The sequence below is a fragment of the Lampetra planeri genome, chromosome 3, assembly GCF_965212315.1.
Source record: "Lampetra planeri chromosome 3, kcLamPlan1.2.h2, whole genome shotgun sequence".
NCBI classification, from domain to species: Eukaryota; Metazoa; Chordata; class Hyperoartia; order Petromyzontiformes; family Petromyzontidae; genus Lampetra; species Lampetra planeri.
The window spans coordinates 28,688,973-28,716,338 of NC_136109.1; the positions used below are offsets into that span (position 1 = coordinate 28,688,973).

A 27,366-nucleotide genomic window follows, 5' to 3' on the forward strand; every position below is an offset into this window, starting at 1 on the left:
CAATGTTTAGTGCCCAGATCTGCGCTTACAATGTCCGCTCACTCTTTCTCGAGGAGTGCAGCGGTGGTGGTAGGCCTCTCGTGAGGGGATTGCCAGAATGGTTATTTGTTTATCGCCTCGCCATGACCGCTCGACAGATATAATTAATAAAATTAGCGAGTGACGTCACACTGAGCACCGCCCCCCTAATGAATAATCATGAGTGGATGACATGACGCCACAGTGAGCACGAGTGGGTGATGTCACTCCAAATGGGGAGGAGTCTCCTCCCTCCTCACCGAGAACTTAACCCTCATTAACAAAAAGCCAGAACCCTCGTAACCAGGGGCGGTTTCTTCATTAGGGCGATTGGGCGACGCACCACCTAATGTCATTCAACCACAGAGTCACGCTAGCCGTCACTGTCAGCCTCTGGATATAGTCCAATCAGCGTCATGTCACGTTCTGTGGAGTACCGCCTCTTTTTGGGCGATTTCACTCCGGCTGAGAATCGCCCCGAGTGGCCCCATAGACTTACATTCAAAGATGTTTTTTTTCGAACGGGGGCGCTGCAATGCATTCTCTATGGCTTCCGGGAGGGCTCGCCCTAACGTGCTTACGTCATCATACGTGCTTACGTCATCATACGTAAGCACGTTTCATCCAACAATATAATTTATCGCCACCTAGTGGAATCTTTAATAAAATAAACGTGAGTGGTTTGTTTTAATAGTGAGTATAGAAACAAACAAGATGTATTGTTAGAGTCACTTTATTTTTCATTAATATTAAAGAAGTGAAGTTGCCTTTACATGCTTAAGCTGTTAATTTATTCATTGCATGGGTGGACCTTATCCTTATCAATCATCCAGACATTTGCCCCCCCCTGAGAGATGTTGCAGGAGCCGCCACTGCTCGTAACGCTGTTGAGACGTGGAAGGAAAACAACGTCAGGATGAACAAGGGATATAATCATATTCTTGGTTCTTTCGGTAAAGTCACGGAGAAGGGATATAATAAAATAAAATTATTGTTTAATATTTTATTATAATTTTATTGTTGTATATGTTTTGTTTCCCTTCTCCGTGACTTTACCGAAAGAACCAAGAATATGAATCCCTGCAGTCACGAAAAGCTTTAAATCAAAAGGGATATACTCGTTAAATAACACCAGTCTGTTACCCGCCTTACAAACTGCACACGCACAGATACAATTAATATTGCGTCACTGCCTCCTTTTGGCTTGAATATTTCACATTTACTGCAACACACCCGGTCCTTGGACGGGCTACAAGGCGAGTGTTGTGCATAGTTTAGTTTGTATTTAGTTAAATCTACCACCACCACGTGACCTGACGAGCCGCGCGCTCAATGCGCATGCGCAGTACGCCAGCGCGGGAACCCAGCCCTCGTGCCGCCATCTTGTTTCTCTCACTGTACCCAACGATACAGTAATAGTGTGCACTGTACCGCCACATCACGTGATCTCTATAACGAGGGGGGGTACTTTAGTCGTTTTAACTAATTAGGTCCTTAATTATATTCAACAAATGTTGAACGCGTGTGCGATTTAGTAAATGTGAAAGCGAGCATTTGAAGGGACTGTAGCATGAAAAGGTGCATAAATCGTTACAGCGAACAGGCCTGAACCTCAACAGTGAAATAAACGATTCACAGCTTTTAAAACATTAATTTGTTGCAATTAATGTTGGTTAACTTTTGCAATAACTGACGTTATGTACGATGTACATTTACAAAACTGCTTGTGTGTGTAATGCAGTACTGCATATATACATATACAACTTGAAAATATAATAGTAAAATAAATACAGCACTCGTCTAAATGAAAGTGAACTTTTCATAATTCCCAAATCGAATCGTTATAAAGCAAGCGAGGATTTAGTGTGGACGGGGTGGGGGGGGGCAGCTAAGAGGCTACAACGTGAGGATGGAGGCCCCACGGGGCGCGCGGGGCATGCCGGTAGGCGGGCGGGGCATGCCGGGAGGTGGGTCACGTGGTGCTGCCACGGTCGGCATTGTTGTACCCCACACACACAAAAAAAGAGGCCCACCCCGAGCCAAGACTCAGGCGTCGACAGCGACACACACACGCCGCGCTTCCCTTCCGCGATGCTTTCTCATCGTTCGTAAAGCGCACGAGGGACACAGAGAGAGGGGGAGAGACACACAGCGAGGGGGAGAGACACAGGGAGGGGGAGAGACACAGAGGGGGGAGCTGCTCCCCGAGGCTGCGGGCCGCGCGTCTCCCTGCGAGGGGGGGGGGAGCGGGGCCGCCTCCTTCATGGCTGCCCAGCCGACAGGTCGGGTGGCTCACACAGAGAGAAGCGCCTCGCACAACACAACAACAACAACGCGGTCTGACGTCTGCTACATCGTACGGGGACTCTATGGTCGTGTGTGTATGGTTCGTACGTCTTGGACGTACGCACACGCGTGCGTGATGTACTCGGACACGTGTACATGTTCGACTTTGTATCGGGTGCGACTTTAATGTAGTGCCGTTTGTTGCTGGCCGCTTGACGTTTTGGGGCTTTGTGGGTGTGCGGCGCAGTCGCTTTTCTAATTAAATCGCGCAAATCTACTGTACACCGTGTACTGTATGTACGGTACAGTGATGTGTACACATACTGTACTGTATACACACTGTACTGTATATACACACTGTACTGTATATACACACTGTACTGTATACACTCTACTGAATGTACATACACAGGTGCACTTAATCATGTATAAACTACATTAATACACCGAGTAACGCTGTGTACTGTATACACATGTACTGTATACACGTATACAGTACACCTTGTTGCATACTCTACATGCGCATATTGTATATCACACGTACAGTATACACAACATACAAAGTAATATTTAAACCTATACCTACACACCTACTGTGTATACACTACATTGAAGACCGACTCGACTGCATCACATCAAAGGGGTACACATTAAATACACTACACACCCCAGGGGTCGCCAACCAAAATAACGAGCCGTGTTTTTTCTTTATTCACTAAAAAAAACCCTCACTATTTCAAGAGTCGCAATGCATGTGAAGACGAGACGGTCCTTAATAATTAACCTCACGAGGAATGTACTCTTGTATTGATGTCCTCACCTGGTTTTTACCTTTCATGTACAGGTCGTGTGGTGTATTGTATTCAACACCCATCTCAATGGATATTAAACCATTGAGATGGATATTAAATGATTAAATGCAGAACTCAAACAATAAAGTGGTGTACTCCCCTTGTGCCACCTCGATCAACACGTGCATGCTAACTCTTCAACTCCATGCACCCGACTAAATACAACCTAATGATACCTCACTACAGACGTCTACTAAATATTACACGTCTCGCACATCCAATACACAACCTTTGTTCTACATCTGTTGAGAACATTACCATCACAATACACGCAGGGAATCACTGCCACAGACTCGCATTATTTTGCAATTGTATCACACCACCACCTAGTTCCATTTCAACCACTTCTTCTGACTCATTGGCTTCGTCTCTCCCACTGACTCCACATTTTACTCTCTCACACTCTCCACACACTACTCTTGTATTGCACCGATTCAACACTCGACCCGAATACTGCCCTTTAGCTCAACACATCGACTGTCCTCCTGTCTGCATCTCACAAAGTTTTGGTGCACAGTACGACTTATCTCACTCACACGTGTTACGTCTTGGTTTCTACACCACCTTATGCTTTCTCACACTCTTGTTGAGATGCGGCCATTGTATGGGCAATGTCATTGATATTGACATTGCTTTGTCCGATTAATAGAATGGTAAGTAGGGGGGGGTTATTTATGATAGGCTGTTCACATTTTTGGCCCGGCAGAGTCCAGCCAGTGTGTCAAGTGTCAGTGCCTTAACCGACAGACACTGTTACATAAATCAAACTAGATTGTATTCATATGTACCTATTTATTGTGTTTTGTGCCAAGTTGTGACGTGTCTGCACTCCACAATGAAGGGCATTTATTTTCTCATTGCATAACGCATGGGAAGGAATGGCGCATGAATACTGGGGTGGTGGTGGTAATACTGATGGTTAGTGCTGCTGTTTGATGGCAGAGCCATCTCAATACAAAGTGAAGCCCTGTATAGGCAACGGGCAGAGCCATGCGAAGAAAGACGTGGTTGACAAACAGGACATGAAGAAAGACTCAGAAGGCGACGGATACACACGGGGAGATAGACGCAGACATTGACAATTCACAGCCAATGACAATCATGGGCAGACTCAATGGGATGCAGACGTTTTTGTTTTGACCTCCAAGGATGAAAGGGCATTGTGCATGTGTATTTGTTACCCGGGTGTAACGCCAGCATTGGTTGGTGATCAGTGCTGCTGGTGCTGTTGCAGACTATCAACCGAGCGTTTTCATGAACTGTGGAGTTTGACCTGTGCTCAGGCACAGGAGGACATCATCGGGCCCGTGTGTCCGTCACATATGTCGCTCGGTGCGACATGAACAGCTGCTTTATGCCAATGGTAAAACCAGGGTACATTATACATTTAGCATCGCCGCATGTTCTCATGGTTGGGAGCAGTCAAGACGGAATCTTCAGCAGAAGTCAGTGGGGGGGGGGGGTTGACATTTTTTTGCCTGAGGGTGGTTGTGGTCCTGTGCCCCCTATAAGCTGCTGCTGCTGTGGGTGACCGGGCGTGGCAAAAATGTCACGTTGTGTACAGAAGAAGCGTTACATACTTTAGTCATTCATCCAGGCAGGACTCTTCGGAAATAATCTCGAGGCCTCCCCGGATAAATAAATGCCATTGTTATTGCTTTCAGTGCCTCACAGGAAAACAATGTAAGTGTGTACTAAAAGTCTTTATTTGATCTCAACTGATGCAAATTTGTGGGGGTTTTTTTCGCTTTCGGAGCATTCAACGCCGGTCCCTTGCACAGGATGTCGGTATGCACACTCTGCGATACACAGTAGAAATGTCATTTTTGTTGCATAATTGAGTGTTGTAAGTGATTGGCATCACATACCATCCTTGCCAGATGTCATCTTCCTTGCCACATGCGCATATCAGGCAGCCTTTAAATTGCTTAGCGAGATATGCAGTTCTCTCAAAGGAAGGGGGGAAAAAACACTCGTCCGAACCTTTACATTTCTGCTGTGTTGGCGATCGTACGTTCGAGTTTACACAGCACAGGACTTGCCTCTGTTTCCTCATTGCTGATGTTGACTACGCCACGTTTTAGGCTGAGCAGACTTATAGGGGAGCCCGAGGCTGCGTTAAGATCCCAGTTGCTGCTGCTGCCGCCGGCTGTGCTTGTCAAGGGAAATTGAAGCAAGTCGTAGATATTGTGCCGTACACTGCTGCTACACACACGTGGACACTGTTTAACATGTACACAAGCATACACACATAGAGGCCCTATCAGTCACACCTATGCAGACAGCCTGACGTGTACACCGCCCATTCAGTCCTGGCCCGACGTCACGTGGCACATTGTGTATACACATTGGGACAAATAGCTGCAATGTGCGTGCACACCGATCCACGTGTGCACAGTGAAGCGTGCCAAACGCCCAAAAACACCTTGCACTCGCGTACACGTAGACACGCGAACACACAATATGCCCTAAGCTACCCACCAGCGCACTTGACACGTACCATCATGTGTTACACGTATTGTCGCGTGTGCACGCGCACACGCGCATGTTAAAGGCGAGGTTTTTTTTATTCTCTTCTTCTCCCCAAGCTCCACCAAGACGTGTGGCGCAGGCAAAAGGCGATTGTCGGTCTCTCTCCTCCTCCTCCTCCCTTCACCCCCCTCCCCGTGGCATGCGAGAGTAGTAATGGCCGCTTGCCGCGGTGTTAGCTCGGCCGCATTGTGAGCCGTGGCAGCAGCAGTGGTAGTGGCGGCAGCAGTGGCAGCAGAGGCCATGTTGGTGGTGGTGTTGTTGTTGTTGCCGTGGCAGGCAGAGAGGGCATCGCGACACGAGAGGGCCCAGGCGTGATGCTGGCCCCCGCGGCTTGCCTCCCTTAGGAGCAAATACATGCAGGTACTGGCGCTGTGATTATTCATATTAGTTCGCTGGTATTGTTAATTTTTTTGGTATCATTACCGCAGGGTTTCCACTCTCTACTCTCCCCCCCCCCGTTTTAATGTAGGGAATGTTTTGTTGTTGGTGTTTGGCAACCCGTAGGATTGAAAATGGCTGTGGGGCTTTTTTGGTTGATATTTTGGTGGGCCATTTTAAACATTCTTGCTGTGTTGTATTTGATAAGCACTCAATGCGATTGCTGCTGCATTCCAGGGTGTCGGCTCGTGTTGGCTGTGTGTGTTGACCTTGCTTAGGGAGCATTCCTTGCGTTTGTGTGTCTCGGCGAAAATAATTGTTGAGATTGCATATCAGAGCAAAAGTGGTGTGTGTGTATGTGTACCTGCTCGTACTGTGCTTTTTCTGTCATAAGCACGAGTTCTGAGATGAATACTAAAATGAACTTGATGTGTGTTTGAATAGCATTTCGTGTGTGGCCTCTGATGACGAAAGCACATTCAGTGTGTGTGCGCACCCTATTAGAATTACAAATTAACTGCTTGCATGCCAATGTGAACCTCATGTGTATGTCAGCAACATTCATTATCATGACTGCACACTAATGCAACACTGGTTTATGTCAAATTCGTACGTTCTCAGGATTGCTTACTAAAGAAAACCCACAAACCCTGTTTGTGTCTGCAGTGAGCTCGATTAATCTCGGCAGCTCATTTCAATATGCGAATTCTGCAGTGTTTTTAATGTGCGTGACATCATCTTTGCATTCACGTTGTGCAGAAATATAAAATGCACAGCCCTGTAAGAGAGGCAGGAAGGGATGTGCAGGCCTGTGGTCGTGCCACATCAAGAATGCAGAATGGTGGTGTGCTTTTTTTTGTGGCTGGAAGCATGGAGGGCGAGTGGGGGTTGGTGCTTTGGTGTGTGTGTGACCTGTGTGTACGTGTGGAGAGTGATAGTGTAGTGGTTCCCGTGGATTGCACACTACGATCCTGACCACCTGGGCTCTGTTATCTAGCGGCGCACGTCATCATCATTGGTAAATGGTATCGGAACCCATCCTGGCTTGCCCATAGGTTATCCCAATTTTAAATTGAGAACCTGGTGTGGTGTGTTAACAATCAGCAATAGGGAGGTAAAGTCAATAAGGGTATATGGTCTGATCACACCACCACCACCTCATTTACCTTGACGTCCTTAGTGGATGATTGGTCATAGTGTTTGCGTCATTTGTATCACCTGCCCCACTGGTCTATAAGACTAAACTGGGATCTTTGTATGTGTACAGTCGGGCATGACATCGGTGCACTGTTGCGATCATCAAATACTCGTTGACAGTTCAGCATCACAGTCAGCAGCAGACACAAACGGCAGGGTCGTCTATCTTGGCAGATGAATTGGGTGACGTGGCAACTACATAAATCGTGACGATGCATTTTTAACCGACGCTATTATTTGAAAGAGGGGTTAAAAAAAATATTGGGGCCTTTTACCAACTTCGTGCTTGAATTGTACATCAGCGAATTTGAACAGATGTCTTGTTGATTTATAAGGGGATCCCGTTGCTCAGCTCTTGCTGCAGTATATAATTAATTGCGTCTTATTATTATTAGCGAATGGCTGTGTGAAAGAAAAAATCATTAAGAGGTTGGGACCGGATTAACGGCTCGTGCAGTGTTGAAGCTCCCCAACCTTTGAGGCCTGTCATGCACACGTCGGCATGAGCATGCAGTCTGCTCGTGTGCATCGGTAGTTTAGTGTTCGATAATTACTGATACGTTACGTATTTATTTCGATCAATGTAAACTGCACACAGTCACATTTTACTCATCGTAGCAGTGTACGGGACACGGGGTATATTCATGTTGATTCCAGGATACACATTACAAACCTGTTGTATTTGAAGAATAGCTCCTAAATGGATGGATGAACTGAATGAACGTGATGTGTAATCAGGTAAGAGACCCATCGACACTTGCACCTCTTTCGTAAGGGAGACGGGTCTGCGGAATTATTTTCCCACCGGAAGAAACGTACAGAAGCAGCACGTACGTGGAGTTACATTGAAAAAATATAAAACAGATTGAATGGGTCGCGGTGTAAAAGGTCAGGAAGCAGTGCGTGTGCAGTGGATAAATACACGCGTTATCAAATGCAACATTTTACTATGTATATGTGTACATTTTTTTCGACAACGTGATTTCAAAGGCAGTGGAGGATGTGTGCCGGCCATTTTAACACGGCAAGTTTTGACATGAAGAGAGGAGGGGGAAGTGAGCGGCAGGAAGGGGGTCCACGATGACCACTTGGCACGTTCCAATGGTCTCTACCAACTCATACCGACGACGGCGGGGTGGCACGTTGCGTTTGCGTCCAGGCGTGTGCATTGCAAACAGATTGTCATTATTTTGCTTTGTGCGTATTTGAATGCTGATCTTATTACGAGAGAGCGTTGATTATTTTACCAGAGTCAGTTAAATTTCGATTTAAAGCTTTCGTGACTGCAGGGATATTTTACGTGACTTTACCGAAAGAACCAAATATATTTAACCAGAGGTTTAAAAAATAATAATGTACAATTTTCCGAATCATTACGTTGTTTCTTGTTCACACATTTTGCCTGGGCAGGTTGCTGTAACTGCAAATGGATTTTCTCTTTCCAGCTGTTGATATGCATTGTGTAAGGCATGTGCTGTATATAACAACATACGTGTAAAAGTATTTGCTTACTGGAGTAACGCATTATTTTAATATAATAATCTATTGACATGCTTACGTAAATTGATGCTATTTTTCATATTAGAGGTTTTTGGGTTAGATCGCGAAAATGTAAATGTGTCGTTAAACCCGCCACCAATTATTAAGGTTTTTCATGTAAACAAAACATGCCAATTCGTTACTAGTACAGCACACCGATGTGTTGGAGAGTAAACCCACAACATTTGCAATTTCTAGTGCACAACATTTACAATTGTAAATGTCGTGGGTTTACTCTCCAACACATCGGTGTGCTGTACTAGTAACGATTTGTCATTTTTTGTTTACGTACTAATTGGCTGCGTCGGGTGGTGGCGGGTTTAACGACACATTTGTATTTACGCGATGTAACCTGAAAAATCTCATGGATAATATTGGTTGTGATGAAAGCCTACATGGTTAAACTGATGTTATATTTACCTGGTAAATTTATTTTCACGTGGTAGAAATTTTTCGAGCCAGTTTTTATCACCCCATTGATTTTGTGTAAGTTGGTTTTAAAAAGACAAGTGTGCGTGGTTTTTTGTAGGAAATCTAAATTTTATAATTCTACTGTGGAAAATAGTATTCTGTCCTGAATTTCACAATGACATTTCACGGAAACAGTTATGCGCATGGTTAACGAAGAAGAGCTGTGGTTATTGCGAAACTAATTCATTCATACAGTGGTACCCACTCTATTGCGTACATATGTTCGTGATCACCAATGCCCGTAAAAAATGCGTTTGGCATACTTCGCCGCGAAACATTTACCTGTAATTGCGGAAACAATTTCTCGTCTTTATGGTAGCATTTACCACTCAGGAACTTTGGAAAGACGTTTTTAACACGATATTTGTGTTCCTTGGAAATCTTTAAATTGATGGTGAAACTATTTTAGTACAAACTGTATTCTTAACGTGTACACACAAACACACTTGTTTTCCCGGAGCCCAGCAGAAACCTGATGCTGCCTGTTTTGAGCTGAAAGGTTAATTGTTTTGGACAAGAATGTTGTATGGACAGCTACAGAAAATACAATGTACAGAGCAGTATTTGTGCACTTTTCATTTTGTAATGGTACTTTAAAAACATAATAATGTAAGGAGTTTTTGAGGACAGTGTTCGTGTCCTGTAGTTTCTAAGAAGCGTCATGGTAATGTTTGATAAATGTTGTGCTTCTTGCATTCCACACATAGAATCGTGCTCGTTATAATCTATTCTTTTCAATTCACGCAAATGCTATCCATGCTAATTGTCAGAGGTGACATCCGCGACATTGGCTGTGTTGACCTTTTGTACCTTGACTTCAAAAAGACAGACAGAAAAATCGGACAGACTATATTCGAGATGGACATTACAAATAAAACAGTACAGACATTACAATTCATCACATTTTTGGAAAAGGCCCATTCTCACATGCTTTATTGAGTATAATATCAAGCAAGGTGTGTCCTACTCATTGAAACATTTGAAAATGTATTTTCTCTGTGCAGGCTTTCTCTAAACTGATCACCATGGGTGACATGAAAACGCCAGACTTCGATGATCTGCTCGCAGCCTTTGATATCCCGGACATCGATGCGAAGGAAGCCATACAATCCGGGGGTGGAGAGGAGGGGGAGGGTGCGGGGGGCCTGAGGCCTGGCGGCTGCGATGAGACCGGCGAGGGCGCCGCCCAGTCCGCGCTGTGTGCTGACGGTGGCGCCGTGAGCGTTATTGTGCGGCACACGCGCAGCATCGACGCTCCCTTTGAGCATACGCTACCCACCAAGGAGGGCCCCCAGCTCGAGCACGTCACCGTGCAGAATGGCTTCGCTGTCGGGGGCTCGGGTGGCGCTGGCGGCAACGGCGGCGGCAACGGCGGCGGTGCCGGAAGTGGCGGCGGGGGTGGTGGTGGAGCCGCGTCCGCCTCCGGTCTTGGTCTTGGCTTCGGGAATCAGGAGCCGACTTTCAAGGCCAGCGGTGCGCCCAAGGGTGGCTCGGAACGGTATGGCAGTGCGCAGCAGAAAGCCGAGGCGTTGAGGAGCGAGGAGAATGAAATGAAGGAGTCGAGCTTCTGCCAGTTCAGCCCGATCTCGAGCGTTGAGGAGGGCGAGATTGAGGATGACGATGAGGAAGAGGAGGAGGAGGACAGCGTCAAGGCCGTGGCCGACCCAGCGCCCATGCAGAGGCGTTCGTCGGAGAGCTGCAGCTTCCTCGTGGACCGGCTGCTAGGCCTACACAGCGCGACGGACACCTACAGCGGGAACCTCCCCGCCGGGGTGAGGAGACCGAGCAGAGAGGAAAAATTCCCGCAGTTCTCTGGCGCAAGCGGCGGTACCGACCGTGGTGTTGCCGGCAGGGCGAAACCTGATGCCAAGAAGGAGAAGCGTGATGCCAGAGGATTTGGCGAGCAGAGCAAAGGTGGCGCGGAAGGCAAGCAGTACAGGCCCGGGGATGCGCACAAAACAACAGATGTGCGGCATAAACACTCGGAGAAGGCACACAAGGCGTCGGACAGCACGTACAAGTCTGAGGTGGCACCGAAATCCACGGCGACGCCGTTCAAACCACCGGAAGGGGGACAAAAGCCTCAGCCTGAGAGCGAGCACAAGCAAGAGAAAGAGGTGAAGGCGGTGGGGGGAGTGAGATTCCCACGAGCGGACGAGGCCAAGCCCGCCGTTGGCGGCAGAGCGTACAAACCGGCGGACGGCACGCTCAAGGCGCTGGACTGCAGCAGCAAGGGCACGGATGTGGAACACGCGTCCTGGGACGGCGAGTTCAAGGAAGATGACCCTGAAGAAATGGCGCTGGAGGACAGCAAGAAGCATCTGGAGGGAGAGCTGAAGGCTCTGGATGACCTGGATGAACAAATGCTGTTGGAAGAATCAAATAAGCAGTTTAGTGAGGGGAAGAGCGAGGAGTCTCCGCATTCGGACGAGCCACCATCGGACGAAGAGCACAAGGAAAAGGAGGATGTGGCCAAAAAGGAGCCAGATACGGGGGCTGCATCTGACACAGGGGACGAAGCTAAAGAGCCCAAGAACGAGGAGGGGAAGTTGGGGCCCGCGCTGGAGACGAGTGCTTCTCGTCAGCTTGCGAAAGCGGCAGGAGGTGGCACGAAGCTGTCATCTTGCATTGAGGCAATCGCTGCCCTCAATGCGAAGAAAGCTGTTGCTGTGGAAACAATCCCGAACGAGACGGTCACCAAGGAGACGCAAGAGAGCGAATCCGCGGAGCCCGCAGGAGTCGCAAAGGAGCCGTTGCCCAGCGAGAGCCCCAGCCTGGGTGACAAGCCACCCCAAAGCCCCCTGGAGGTCGTTAGGAAGGCGTCCGTCAAAATGCCTGACAGCCCGAGGAGCGTGTCGAGTGAGACCAGCAGCAAGGGGTCCCCGGCACCGTCCTCCCTGTCAGGTTGCGGGGGTTCGCCTCCCGCCATCCCGAAGGTACGGATTCGCACCATCAAGACGTCGTCGGGCGAGATCACGCGGATGGTGACTCGCGTGATGCCGGCCGTGGATGCGGAGGGCATCGCCAGGCGGACGCCGGACGCTTCTCCGGGCGGGGCGTCGTCTCTCAACGGTGCCAGTGCACCGTCACCCGGTGGGGTGCCTCTGGGTAGCCCTGCCGGCACCTCACCGCAGCAAGCAGCGGCGGCGCCAGCGAAGAAGGCGGCGCAGGCGGCGCTAAGTGCTGCTGCCGCCATCGCTGCTGCCGCTGGCTCGACCGCTGCCTCTGCCGGAGCGCTGGGATCCAGCGTAAAGGCCAATAACCCGTCGCAGGTTATCAACATCAAGTTTGGGGACAATACCACAATGAAGGCCACAGTTCTCTCACCGACGACGGGTTCTACGGCCTCTGTGCAGGCTGCCAGCCACGCCATCTTGAAGGTAATTCACTGTGTGTGTTTTGCAGTGCCATGCAATTAATACCATTTGTGTTTGAACTTAAGTGACGTGTTGATTGCACGTTTTTGGATTTGTAGGACTGCACAATCCACTGGTCTGTGGGGTGGCAAAGAGATGTGTCGGTATACTGAGTAGGTTTGTGAACTTTGCAGACCATTGAGTGTCACACTATCGTATGCTTGGTGGGTTACCTCCAGGTGCTTTGGTGTTGTTGTGCTACATGTACACCACTCCTTTAAATAGTTATTGGTCACGTAACCCAATGAAAATTAGTTTGTGTCTCGGTGAAACTTCCGATGATAAATAAATGACCTTGTTTTTCTTCGTTTGCATAGTAATTTTCCTTTTATTTTCTTCAGGTTATGAATTATGTGGTGACCGCTGGTAATATTATTGTTCATTTGTACCTCGGCCTTTTTGCAGGCTGCCAATGTAGTAAAACAGCAGCAGCAGCAGCAAGCAACGGGCACCATGGTCGTGTCTGCTCAGACAGTCGTCGGCACCAAGATTCTGCCCAAAGCCGTCCAGCTGGCCAGCCTCAACCTGATCCCGCAGACCGCCGCGCTCGCGCCGGTGGGCATCGCTCCAACCTCGGCCACGTCGGCGGTGACCTTCGTGACCCAGGCCATCACCTCGGTCCCCGCCGTGGTGACTTCAGTAGCCCCGTCGGTGTCATCCGTCGTTCTGGCCAAGGACACGCACGTGCAGACGGCATCGCACGTGGGCTTTGGCCGCCCCGCCGGGCTCCAGGGCCAGCCTCTGCTGCGCAAAGTGGTGGCTGCAGCCGGACAGACTGGCGGGGCACAGAGCTCCGTGGTGGAGGCCTTCAACCGCCTTCTCAACGGCGCCAACCCCGTGCCGCTCTACACGCCCAACCTGACCCCTCCAGCAACGGCCGGGCTCGCCATCCCGACGAGCGGCTACCGCTGCCCCGAGTGCGGTGACTCGTTCTCGCTGGAGGCGAGCCTGTTTCGGCACTACGCCCGCCGCAGCCTGCGCATCGAGGTGACGTGCAACCACTGCTCGCGCGGCCTCGTCTTCTACAACAAGTGCAGCCTTCTGTCGCACGCGCGCCAGCACAAGGAGCGCGGCGTGGTCATGCAGTGCTCGCACCTCGTCATGAGGCCGCTGCCCCTCGACCAGTTGAGCGTACCGGGCCCCGAGCTCACCACCGTGGCGCCGGGCTCCGGCCCGTCGTCCGGCCTGCCCGACCCGCCCACGGGAGCCGCCGGGGCCGGTGGTGCAGCGAACTCACAAAGCCAGAGTGCCCTGGGTACGTGGGGCGCGGGTTCTCCATGATCTCGCGCGTGTGTTTGTGCATCGTTTAAATGTGTGTTGCTATTCGTAGCACGGTATTTTAAGAATGCAAATATGGTCCTATTTATCGGTCACATATTTCAATGCAGGAGCCCCCTGAAATTATTTTGAGACTCGGTGAAGCTTTCCACCGATAACTTAACCATTTTCATGAAGGCCTCCCGATGCGATGTGATGTCACCAATCATGTTCTGCACCTGAGCGGATGTCATCGGTGCATTATCTGCTTGGAAGTTTCTTTCCATCACCATTCTCGTCCATCGGCCGTCTTCCAAGTTATCCCAACACCACTAAGCTCTTTTATGTTTTAGTTGTGTTTATTCCCGGTAACACGTTTTTCTTCTCATTCTGTCTTGGTGTTAACTCCAAGCACCCATCTCTCCGTACGTTTGTGTGCGCCTGTTAGGTCTAGTTCCATTTTCATTGTCCCCATGTGTCGGATCCATATACAGTCGACTTCTGAAAACATACACCTATAAAAATATCTTCAGGTACATTTGTTTGTTGCTTATCATCGTTAAGTTTTGTTTCCCAAAAGCAACCCAATTTCCTCTCTTCCTCTAATTTCCTCATTTCATTGGATTCATCATTTGATCCCCACCCCCACATTCAATTACTGTGATTGCATTTAGATGCTATGTAAATCCAAGTCCTGCAGTAGTTGGCCAATTACTTGTTACAACAGTCGAGAGCCAACATTTGCAATTTTTAGTAAAAAAAAGATGTCGCCGTTGGCGTTTTTCTTCGTGTTGTGGCTGATGTCTACGAGTACAGTTCTGGGAGCGTGGGATGAACGTTTATAGTTTACCGACATATTGCGTAGAGTATCGAATTTGATGTAATACAACGTAAACCCTAACTCTTCTCAAATCCGAACTACCTCCAATTCCAGTGTATTCGTATGTTTTTAACGCTCTTAATTTGGAGCTTTCGTGACTGCAGGAATTACTCTTTGGTTATTTCGGTAAAGTCACGTATAATTTATTATTTTATCTTTATACGTGACTTTACCGAAAGAACCAAAGAGTTTTTAACGCTGACGTGAAATTTGCAGTCCGGTGCACTTGAACTTGCACGTATGTAAACTACTGTACCCTCTTCTGGTTCGTGTGGTTTCTTCATGAAACAATATTCCCTTCTCATAAACTGTGACCAAATTGGCAGAAAACATTTTCACGCAATATTTTATGTCCTGCATATTTGCTCGCTTCGTTAGTTCGGTCAATCCGCACTGACCACCGCAGTCAACCCCCCCCCAACCCCAGTGCTCCCCGTGATGGTGACCGACACCACAGCGTGCGTGGGAGGCCTTCAGCAGTCGATTGAAAGTAAATTTTTGTCATTATATTTTTGTCGTCGTTGGATCAGGCGGTGTGATCAGCGGCTCGGATGGCCCGAGCCCCTCGGCCGCCCTTCCCCTGCAGGAGGATCCCATGCGCCTGACACGCTACGGCTCGCGCTGCCTCGAGTGCTCGCGCCAATTCGTGGACGGCCCGTCGCTCGCGAAGCACTTCCAGCAGCAGGACGACGCGGCCACCCAGGTGGGGGCACCCCCCCCCCCTCCGTCGACTCGTCCCTCCTCACCTTGCTGGGGATTCGGCGTCATCTTTGTTCAAACAAACGCTGTTTATTTTTTATTGGATCTGGTTCCTAAAAAAAATATTGGGTGGAAAAAATAAGTATCCCTATTGCGACTTTACTAAAGATGTGTACGTTCGTTGTGTTCATTTAACAAATTTAATTTTTATGCGTTGAAGGATACAAAAAAAAATCTCCCCTGACAAATTTCATCCGTTCACAGTTGGGTCTATAAGCTGGTCCGGAGCCATATTTTGGAGCCAGTGGAGGCAAAGCGAGTATTGGGGAGATGTGTTCTCACTTGGGTGTGTGTGAGAAGTCTGGCACTATACTGCCTCCCGCTGGCCACTCGCGGAAAGGCAATTATGGTTCGGATTTTCGAAGGTTGTAGATTTTGACTCTCCTGTATTAAAAACTAAAATTGAGTTTGATCATAGGTAACTCCTCAAGCCATCCGAATAGTAATAAATGTCAATCCCTGCAGGATACAATAGTGACTCAACAGATATATTGCCCCTCGCACGCAATTGTGTGACCTTCTAGGATGTGTAGTGGCATCGCGGGATGTCACTGTACAGTGCCGGCCCTAGAGAGGCACGGCGTGCGATGTGGTAACATCGCGGATACCACGTGGTGTGGGTGTAGTACCGGCCCTAGAGGGGCTCGGTCAGCGCTGATTGATAGTGCTGGGTGGCACCACGCTTGGCGTGCAGTGCCAGCCCTATAGGATAGGGTTGTGGGAGTGCCGGCCGTAGTAATGGGGTTATTAAAGGCCATGGCACTCTGGTTGACCCGAGAGGGGCCCCAAGTGGGGGCTAGGGGTGGTCACGTGGTCGGGGTCCAGATCCTGCTCGAGGATTCTGGAAGGTGGTCGTGGCCAAGGGCAGAGCCAGCCACGCCAGAGAATATAAGCCGGGTCCCCCAGAGGGATTGGCGTTGTTGTTCATCCTGAAGAAACCTTCGTCTACGCTCTACGTTCTCCGAGTCTCCAACACGTGGACCTGGACCTGAGCTTGTGGTCCCAGTCCGTAGTAGCGAGTTACGTTGTAATTAGTGTAGTTAGCCTGGTGGTCACCACCCGGTTAACTACACCAGTCACGTTGTAATTGATGTAATTAGCCTGGTGGTCACCACCATAGGTTGTTATTCTGTTAAGGGGCAGTTACCTCGTGTGTTGGTGTTAAAAAAATGTGTTGCCTCCAAGAGTACATCTGCTGCTCACTACAGATGTAACCAGACCAATGCTAAGAATATTTACCAACAAGTTTTAGTGAAATTGTTGATGCTCGATCATCAGTCAGAAAGAGGAGACAAACTAAAATTAGATTTTTACGCATGACAAACATGTTGTGAATCCAAGTCAGGATTATCATTCCTTCTCGTCTGTTAGATAGAGAATTTGTGGAAAACACTTGTTTCCCATCCACTTTCTAGCCAGGTTCAACCTTGCTTAGCGTCTGAGATCTGACGGAATTTTGTGCATTTCAGGTGATTTGGTTGGCAGGACCGTCGCTCTTGTTTGTTTTCGTTTGCCGCTTTTAATGTTGACGCTCGTGGCTCTATCCGTGCAGACGTGCCAGGTGTGCCAGATGTTGCTGCCCAACAAGTGCAGCTTCGCGGCACACTCGCGCATCCACCAGCACAAGTCGCCGTACACCTGCCCCGAGTGTGGCGCCGTGTGCCGCTCATCGCACTTCCAGTCGCACATTAAGGACATCTGCCTGCACTACACGCGCAAGGTCGGATACAGGTGAGGTCTCTGCCCGAGTCCACATTTGCACGGCCGCTTTCTGTTCCCTTGTTTGATGGTGCCGTTCTCCGTGTTTTCTTTTTTTGGTAATTGCTTGTGGCTTGCCAAACAAAAAAAATGTGCTCTCCCACATTGAAGCAAAATAACGGAGAAGTGAATTTGTGTATTTTGTTTTCATTATACTCGACATGCATCAATAACTCTGCCCTGGGTAATTATTTTGGCACTTTGTAGAGTTATCTAATAGTTCTCCAACCGGTTCACAAATCACTCCTCAGCCTCGGCCGGGAATCAAACACGAGTTGCCGAGTTATAGCGCAGTGCGCAAACCACTGTACCGCCCCTCAGCCTAATAAACATGATTTATTACTCTCAACCTTCTTACGGAGGCCAAGGCTGTTTTGGGATTATCAGTGTGCCTTGTTCATGCATGCATTGCCTTTACAAACCTCGAATACCTATTGGCGCATTTTTTTTTGGCAAATTAGGGAATGTTTTTAAATAACCAAAAAATCCAAGAATTTTTGATGCTGCACTTTTGGCAGCTATACTTATAAAAACAGGACGCGCCAATGAATAGACGATCTCGCTCGAATATGTCTTCACTTCCCATATGGCACGGGATCTTTGTCTTTGCTGTCGTGCTCACACACGTCAGGTGCGTGCACTGCGGGCTGATCTTTGCCGAGCTGCCCGCCCTGAAGTCGCACATCCAGAGCACGCACTGCGAGGTCTTCTACAAGTGCCCGCTATGCCCCATGGCGTTCAAGTCGGCACCGAGCACCCACTCGCACGCCTACACGCAGCACCCGGGGGTCAAGGTCGGCGACTCGAAGTGAGTGACGCGCTTTTTAAGCACACAATTAATTATCGGAGTAATACAATTATAATGATGATAATACTTAATTGGCATGCAATAATGCATCGAAAGTTTATTAAAATGTGTCAATTATTTTACATGCATGTGTGTTGTAGAATTCCAAGCTTGCATCTCTCCGTGCTTCTTTGCACACTGTTTGGCATTTGCTCCATTTCTTTAGTCAGTTTCCAGGTTTCTGGTCCACATGTCTTTAGCAACCTTTAATTGATTCCTGCAGTCACGAAAGCTTCAAATCAAGATTGAATCACCTCTACGGGGAGGGATTTCACTCTTCTGTTAGAACGTTTAACAGACTGTGCGACAAGAAAGCTCTGCATCAGCAGCAGACCATGCTTTCCCACCTGATGACGGACGCTTGTGTTGCGCCCGAAACGTCGTGATTTATTTTATTTATACCTATGTGACTTTACCGAAAGAACCAAAGAGTAACCTTTAATCGGTTGCTTGTATTTCGCGTGAGAGCGGTATATCCTATCCCCGTGCCTGAGCCCTCTCCCCTCGTGTGTGCGCTCCCACACAGGATTATCTACAAGTGCTCCATGTGCGACACAGTGTTCACGCAGCAGACGCTGCTGTGCAGCCACTTCGACACGCACGTCGCCAAGCAGAAGGTGTCCGTGTTCAAGTGCCCCGACTGCGCTCTGCTCTACGCGCACAAGCAGCTCATGCTCGACCATGTTAAGGTCTGGCTGGCGCTGTTCCGTCCGTTGTATTCTAAGATTCCTCAGAAGAAACGCAAATAAACCCTCCTTTTGGCCCTGGTAAACTGCGGGAGATAATCATGTGCCTGCGTGCTCTTGCCGTCATGACTTGAAAGGGGGTTGGGAGTATGTATGTAAGTATGTTGAACTTTTTTCGCAACGTACGTAGCCAGCCGTGCTCATCAGAGGTGTGGAAACAGCACAATCCGGAGCATTTCCCCTCCCCCCAGTGTTGATATCTTACACCGTGCTGGGTGATCATTTTAGGCCGAGTCGACTACAGGGAGGGGATGTCCATGCCAGCTTCAGATATCACTACCCTCCCCGAAGGAGTGTGTGCATGATCAGCAATTGAACACTGAGATGGCAGTGCAGCATGTGTAACTATGTTGCCACTCGCTGCATGCACACGCACACAAAATATATTTTGCATGCTCTTATGCAGCCTGCACATTCACGATGTATACACATCCTGACTACTGCACACCAACGTATACCTGACATGCTGATATATTTGAATATTACAATTCTTTGTCAGTCCACTGGTGGATGAGAGCCTCCGATTGGTGTATGGGTCATGAAGGTTATTTGGCCATACGTCACCACGCTGATTTGTGCGAGTTGGTAAAGGTGTGAGCATAGACGTGTGGGCATAGATGTACAATACAACATCACCTTTTGCTGAAGTACCCTCTGCTGTCTACCACACAGCCCCACAGTTAGTCTAAAGCCTACCTTATATATTTTTTCGATATCTCTGTAATTGTACTTTGATCAGTCTAGGAATAATAATCTGACTAAGTTGATTTGCGCTGCAGGGAGTTTACGATTTGGCATTGATGTGTCTTTGTGCAATGTTGTATATTTCTCACGTGACGTGGCTGTTTTAGTTTTGATATCTGTTAGCTTTGTTGCAGTACTTTGTTTTGTTTTTGCATGTTTTCATATTGGTGATCCTGGTCACGCTTGCAGTAAGACTTATCGTGGTCTCCCGGTCTCAAGCTGGTTCAACAAATGACCTTGAATGTGAAACTTGACACGATATAACACTCGCCATTTATGATGGTCGCCCATTCCAGGCGCCATCAGCGCTCAATCCTGCTAAGCTGTTGTATTTAACTTCATAAATGAAAATAAGAAACAACTGCCACTATCTTTACTGCATCTCGCAAAGTTATCAAATGGAATACCGATTGATCGTGATACCCGCCCCCCACGCTCGCACCCCCCCCTCCACTGCAGAGTTCCCACGGGAAGTTGAAGAGCTCGGAGGGGCCCCCCAACCTGCCTGGTGTGCAGGCACCCACGGGACCGAGCCAGAGCTCGGCAAAATCCAACGGCGCCAGCGACCAGAACGCCAAGGTGAGGCCTCTTCCCCCCTCTCCTCTCGCTGTTGTTGGAGCAGCTTGCGCGAGAGGGTAAAGTCTTAACGCCTCGCCTCAACTGTTGCCAGTGAAATCTCGTGAGCGGATTATTCGAGTGGGATATCAGCCATGCTTGCGAGAATTTTACATGTATTGACAAGTGCGGATTTAATTATCCTGATGGTCACTAACTCGGTGCCATTTTACAAAATATCAAGAACTTAGGAAATTCAGGCCCTGTTGTATGCCTCCCCCCCCCCACGTCTCCTCTGAAAGCCGGGTCGACAGGCCGGCGTGAATGGCTCCAGCAGCCGCAAGCGTGTCCCCACCTCGGAGAAGGCGGGCAGCGGAGGCACCGGCGGGAGCAGCAGCCGCAGGCCGGCAAGCGGGCGCCGCCTGCGGCTGAAGAACTCGGGCTGGACCTGCTCCGAGTGCCAGGAGCACTTCTCGGAGCGCGAGGTCTACGTGAGCCACGTGAAGCGCGTCCATGGAAAGGTGAGCTGCTGACACTGCTGTCGCGACACGCTTTTTCGGCGAGCGCTGCGAAGTAAAACAATTTCCGTAAAAATGTAACTCGGGCACTGAGCATTCATCAGAGTTGGTTACGTATGGTGCAAAAGAAGTTCAATATATATACATGTAGTTAATCTGTTGGCGATTATGAGGGGGGCACATTCAGATTTGTCGCTCGTGCCGTGCATGCGATGCAAGTCCCGTGGCTTGATTTTCATACAAGCTGAATTTTTATTGCGGATATACACAAGGGAGATGGATTTTTAGATTTCCCACCGATTTCTAATGTCTTGCATATTTGTAGAGACCTCATTATGCAACGTTGATTGGTGTAAGCAAATCACGTGGGCAATATTGGACAAAGTGGGACCAGGAGAGTTCAAAAATGTAATAAGTACATTGCGGTTGGTGGGAGATAAATAGATGTTTTGAAATATGTAATTATCTCTAGAATTTCTCCCTATTATTTTAGTGGGCTATCTATAATCAGATGACTCTGGATATATTCTAAGTAAATTATAAGTTTACGGCACTTTACGCAAGAGCAGAACAACAGTCGGTGTTCAGTTCAAGAAAGTTTTAAGCCGACAGCGCTAGCGCCGAGCAGCAATTTGCTGTTTTGATATGGGATTTAGTACTTTATAGATGTAGTGTTTTTCTGCGTTCAGCCGATAAAGAAGTACCCTTGCCGGCAGTGCGACCGCTCCTTCAGCTCCTCGCACAGCCTGCGGCGCCACATCCGCATCAACCACGAGGGCATCCGCAAGGTGTACACCTGCTGGTGAGTACATGCACTTGCACTCGCACAAGCGTCACCTATTGGAGAGAGCGCATACACCTCTACACACACATGCACTTGTGTGCACTCGCACATGCTAACACCACCAATTGGAGAGAGATCACATGCACATGGGCACACACACACACACACGTGTATGTGCATGCACACTTATGTATGCGCGTGCGTACACACACTACCGAGTGGAGAACTCCCTTGCGTGCACGTGAAGATCACGGGCGACTTACCAGGCATGTGACGATGCATCAATACATTTGTTGAAATCGATCCTTACAATCGTGGAACATGCACCAAATCGTGTGTGTACAAATCGATTACCTCTGATTCATGCAAATTATAATCACATTCTGGTATCTGGGCCTTTTGGGCTGTTGGGGCATGACCATTTCATTCACCAATATTTTTCCATAATCTCAAGAGGTTTTTGGGTTAGATCGCGTAACTATATAAATGTGTCGTTAAAACCCGCCACCACCCGACACAGCCAACTAGTAAGGGTTGTCACGTAAACAGAACGTGCCAATTCGTCACTAGTACAGCACCACCGGTGTGTTGGAGAGCCAAGCTACAACATTTACAATCTGAGTACGTTTCGCCAGTAAATACAACTAGCTTCATCAGGCGACAGCCAGATTAGTGGAGATGTCTTCCTGTTTCGTTCCTTATATAGAGGCGTAGATGTGTTGACCACCCTTCTGCGCTTTTGCACAATGATGGGGGTGGCGGGATTACTGAGGCAATGTACACTATGCATGTGCATTATGCGAGCCCTTTGAACTTGTTCTTCCTGTCTATTGTGTTTATTAAAATAGCCCTACCAACAGTAATCCCTATTGAAGTATGCTGCCCTTTGTAGACATGCATTTGAATAATGTTTTATTTGATGATTCGCTTCCACGCAGCACTAAGACGGTAGCTATCCGAACGGTTAAAGTTATTTTGATTTCTTTCAATTTCGATAGATTCTCTAATTAGTCTTGGCCAGTAGAAGCTACTTTTGCACCAAACTTCAACATCAAAATCAATATATTTTGCAGTGGTCTTTTAACTTATCCCTGTTATGATTGCATTGCATGTTCTTTATACCTTTTAGGTAAATGGAGCAAACACAACTGTGCTAACGAGACACGACAAAGGAAAACGCAATGCCAACGAGATTGTCGATTCTTCCATTGATCCCAAATTGTGACAAATCAACATCGCTGTCGGGGTGGGGGGGGGGGGAAATTATTACTTTGCCATGAGCTGGTGGTGGCGTTGTCCCTGCACCTGCAACCCTTTCGACGTTCTCCCTCCCCGTGGCGAGCGCAGGTACTGCGAGGACGCAAAGCGCACGTTCACTAAGCGCTTCATGCTGGAGAACCACATCCGCTTGATGCACGGCATCAAGGACCCCGACTTCTCCCAGATGCCGGGCATGAGCGCCGGCAGCGACGAGGCGGAGAACACCAGCCCGGAGGTGGGTACCCGTCTGACCGTGTACGCTGGTGTCCCTCCGTGGGCTCGTCTCTGCCTCTACCCCTCCCCTCTCGTATCAGCGAATCGCGAGCTCCACATCTGTTTTCCCACGTTAAATTGTGTTGCGTCGTCTTCCTTTGATTTACATTTAACCGCCCCCCCACTCATCCAGACTGGGAACAAGCGGCGGGGTAGCGGCGACGAGGGCCGCGTGCCAGAGGCCCGCGCCCAGGCCATCACGCGGCCCATCAAGCGCCTGCGCGTGGGCGGCGCTGGCGGGGCGAGCGGCCCCGAGGCCGGTGGGCCCGACCGGCCATACATGTGCGCCAAGTGCGAGTTCACGACGGAGAAGCGCGAGGAGTTCCAACGCCACATCCCGCAGCACCGCACCGACGGCATCGCGTGGCAGTGCAGCGAGTGTGGCCTCTGCTTCACGTCGCAACCGTCCCTCAACCGCCACCTCTACATCGTGCACCGCATGCGTGCCAGGTACACGGAGCCCCAGGGTGGCTGGAGAGGGGGCGGGAAATGGGGCGTTCATTCATCGAATTAAAATGTATTCGTACACTTGCGATGTGTGCATCGATATTTGCCTATAAGGATTGGTTAATTACAGTTTATGCAAAATACATGCAGATATGTTACGTTCGTGCTAATGAAACAAAGCAGTACAAATGAGACTGAAAAGAAACGACACTTGAATTGAACTGTTATTCAAAGTTTAGTAACATTTAATAATATATTCTAAATATTAGACCCAATATGTGCTTTTTTTTACATCTCATTGTGTAAATACAATCCCCGTTGTACTTCGTACGACAGCCCCATAGAGACCGACTCGTCTGACCGCGGTGGGGATGGAGGTGACGGTGCCGGTGCTGGCGGCACCGGGGAGTCGCTGAGCGGCGGAGCCGGCGGGGGTAGTGGCGGTGGCGGCGGCGGCGGCGTCCCGGAAAACGGTGCCGACCAGCCTGGGGGCACGCAGCAGCCGTCCCACCACCACCCCGCGGCCGAGCACGGCACGGGCGCCACCGGCTGCACCGTCTGCGGCAAGACCTTCGACAGCGAGACGGCGCTCAACACGCACTTGCGCACGCACGGCATGGCCTTCATCAAGGCCAAGAGGGCCGGCGCCACCGACAAGTGAATGCGACACGAGCGCGGAAGGGGGGGGGTGGTAGGCGACAGGGGCGGGTGGCCGGGGCTGCCCATTCGGTCGCAGGTCGGAAGCTCAAGGTGCACGCAATCCTCGCTTGACGGCGTTCATCACGTGAGCTGTAGGGTGTCATCTTGGCCACCGGACAGCAACCGCTTATCAAGCACCAGTTTGTCCACTTGTTCATAAACAAATGGTGTTGTAAGGTGTTGTTCCTCCCTGTTAAAGGACAGTGCTGTGATCTATATTCTTGAGTAAAGCATCCATTGGGACGCACAAAAGGGAATCGAGCACAATAGCAGGTGAGGAGCACAACGCACTGCTGGAAGTGGCCTTGCTCTGCATGCCAGACTGAAAGCGCGCTTGAGAGGCGGTAGTGCGGCCTTGGGAGCGGCAACGGGGGAGTGCGGCGCAGGGAAGCCAGCCGCGGTGGCCGTCACCTCTGCTCGCGGTGGATGTTCACATGGGAAGCTGTCATGAAAAGGGACAGCGGTGTTATTTAAGTGACTGCCGTTCACCAGAGATCTGCTCCGTTATACATTTCAAAAAAAAAAAACGACTCGGCCAACGTTTGTTTATGTCCAGAGGGTGCAAATGGAGCATGTGAAGTCTAACCACAACTTCGTACAACAGCTCTGCGGGTGCACATCTAATGTGTTTTAATACGACAACGGTGCACAGCACACGCACGTCGACACAGGTCCTTGCACAGGGTGAACTCTTCCCTTTGGGGTGGCACACGTTAACTTGACCAAAGCTACGACCGGGGTGGGGGGTGGGCGGGGTTGCCCTGCCTTGCGGGAGAACTGAAGTGGCCGGTTGCCTGCCATGCTGTCTGGCAGAGTGTTGTTGTTCAGTGTCTTTGCCACCCACTTTGGTCCTTAGGTCGGCGTCGCGTTCGTTGAAACCGCTGTGGCTTGTTCGTGGAGCATTCCGTACGCGGGCGAACAGCAACACATTACACATTTTACTTTGTAATGCTGCCAAATCTTACGAAACTATCTTTTTGGATGGATTTTTGTAAATAAGTGTTCTACTTTTATGTGTAATATATATGGATTTTTCCAAGTACAGTATAATAAGGTTTTAAACCTGCTTTTTAGAATGGGGCACACGCTGCCTGAAAATCTGTTCCTCCGATTGCCCCGTTAAAATTGGAAATCAAGAGAATTGATGTTTGTAAAATAGTGTGCACATGAAAATGTCAATCTTTGTTGGAACAATTTTCATTTTCCACATTGCTTGGTGATATCGCAGTGTTTTAACATCGCCATGAAATCTGACATTTTTGGGTGGGACGTAAAATTATGGTTTTCCCCACATCACTGAATAGCCGACAGTTATTACAGATATCTGCGTACGGTTTGTCTAAATTCTTTTGTATTTCGGAACGTTAGCCGTGTAAATGCTGTTGCTTGTGACGCAGACGATGGTGTGCGATTGCGGTGTGCACGCCACACGCGCACGCCGCCCGCGTACACGCGCGGCGAGGTTAACGGACACCGGGCGATCGACGGTGGCGTAGGCTGGCGCTTGGTGGTCAAAGACGTTTTTAGAGAAATCGCGCGGGGTTTCTGCAGGACGTTTTTGGACCAGTCTTGCAGAGAGGCGTGTCTATATCTGTACTTTATTACATTTTACATTTCTGTAATTCTTATTGTTTTGTTTTGCATCAAACAAAATCGGTGGCTTTTTAAAAAAAAAGACGTTAGTCACTTGAATAGCTATATATATACGTTGCTTTTGAGCTGCTCATTTGTAACAGTTCTTACGCTCAACATTAGTAAAAAAACATTTTATGTTACACTTATGTTATTTAGCTAAATGTAAGCATTACAATAAAAATCTGTATAGTTCACCGGTGGCCCACGAGTAGTTTTTGTCGACTTGGCTGCGAGCAGGTGGGCGGCCGGGGTACTCGGACTCTCAAAAACTCGCTTGGCGCTCATCATTCAATGCATTCGCTCAGCAGACGCGTGAACATTTGCATTGCCGATTGTCGGTGCGCATGGTCACACCGAGTGCGGGCACGGAGTGTTCCACCGCGCTGGATCGAGGGATTTGAAACCGCGTGTGTGAATCAGCGGCGTGCAAATCGGGGGGGGGGGGGGGGGGTTTGCGGTTTAGAGTTTCATGCGTTTACATTTGTGATCTTGCCTCCTCGTGAGTGAGGTTGTTTTCTGTTTGGATGTGTAGTCACCTATTTGCACACTATATTCAAACACACTCAGGCCACCACCATTCTCACATCAAGTATTTCCAAAAAAATCGGGCTTCATTCCTTAATGGGCATTGATTGGGGAGAATCTGGTCTAATTTTCAGCTCAGCCAATGGTGCAAATAGCACGAACATTTCAGTGCAGTCTTCAATCTCTGGTGGCGTCCCAAACGGGAACTTGTCGACCCCAAAGCAATCGCGATTGGCCGAGTTGATTCCCGATTTGGATTTCAACTCTGAACCTCGTAACACCACACTGCTGCCTCGTTACAGAGTAAACATATACGTGTTACTGGTAGGAACCTCCTGGTTACACCAGCCCACAGGGGATTGTCTCGTGCAGGGAGGGTGGGGCTGGGAGGGGAGGGTGGGGCTGGGAGGGGCTGGGAGGGTGGGGCTGGGAAGGGCTGGGAAGGTGGGGAGGCGCTGGGTGGGGAGGGTGGGGCTGGGAGGGAAGGGTGGGGCTGGGAGGGTGGGGCTGGGAGGGGCTGGGTGGGGGGGGGGCTGGGTGGGGAGGGGCTGCTCACCCCGTGGTGCCCTTATAAAACTAAACGTTTAACCTACTCACACCGGCTTGTGCCCGCCCTCAGTCGGGCATATTTGCAGAATACACCACGCCGCCGTTGACCCTGGCCATTTGACCGAGCAACCCAACGTGTTCCTACCAGCTCCCTCCGCAGGAATGTGTTTAAAGATGTGGTGAGGTTCAACCAGCACACGTGTTTCAAAGGGCGTTGTTGGGTAGATGGTGCAACTTGCTTGTAGTTTTGATAGGTGGTGATGTTTTCATCATACTTGACCATCAGTTTTCTTGTTGGATAATGGTTGGGTTGTAACTGCCGGTTAGTCCATGAGATAGAAATGTAAATATCTAACTGCTCTCTTCATAAACAGAGAGGCCTTGCATTACTATAACTCATTGGCCATTGTGCTATACGTTGTGATTCAAGGGTAATTTGTCT

At 49.1% G+C, this 27,366-nt stretch overlaps 1 protein-coding gene across 4 annotated transcripts; it reads left to right on the forward strand.

The window, feature by feature from the left end:
• The first annotated feature begins 1,981 nt into the window (after positions 1-1,981).
• On the forward strand, positions 1,982-26,044 carry ZNF532 (zinc finger protein 532). 4 transcript variants are annotated; one of them, XM_078592582.1, is made up of 13 exons: positions 1,982-2,300; positions 10,277-12,652; positions 13,094-13,943; positions 15,356-15,528; positions 17,137-17,315; positions 17,974-18,150; positions 18,716-18,878; positions 20,139-20,258; positions 20,537-20,755; positions 21,442-21,554; positions 22,884-23,031; positions 23,203-23,519; positions 23,853-26,044. In XM_078592582.1, the coding sequence occupies exons 2-13, from the start codon at positions 10,298-10,300 to the stop codon at positions 24,175-24,177; spliced, it is 5,139 nt and encodes a 1,712-aa protein (XP_078448708.1). In that variant the 5' UTR covers positions 1,982-2,300; positions 10,277-10,297; the 3' UTR covers positions 24,178-26,044. The 4 variants fall into 4 exon arrangements, with proteins under 4 accessions (XP_078448708.1, XP_078448706.1, XP_078448705.1 ...); XM_078592580.1 differs by lacking the exon at positions 1,982-2,300 and adding an exon at positions 2,311-6,047; XM_078592579.1 differs by lacking the exon at positions 1,982-2,300 and adding an exon at positions 6,143-8,000.
• The last annotated feature ends 1,322 nt before the right edge of the window (positions 26,045-27,366 follow it).

Excerpts from the sequence above, each read along its gene's own strand:
- ZNF532 (XM_078592579.1), top strand. The coding sequence starts at position 7,980 with ATGAACGTGATGTGTAATCAG. Across the intron at positions 8,001-10,276 it reads TGAACGTGATGTGTAATCAG|GCTTTCTCTAAACTGATCAC; the intron begins GTAAGAGACCCA and ends TTCTCTGTGCAG. Across the intron at positions 21,555-22,883 it reads CGCAAGGTGTACACCTGCTG|GTACTGCGAGGACGCAAAGC; the intron begins GTGAGTACATGC and ends TGGCGAGCGCAG.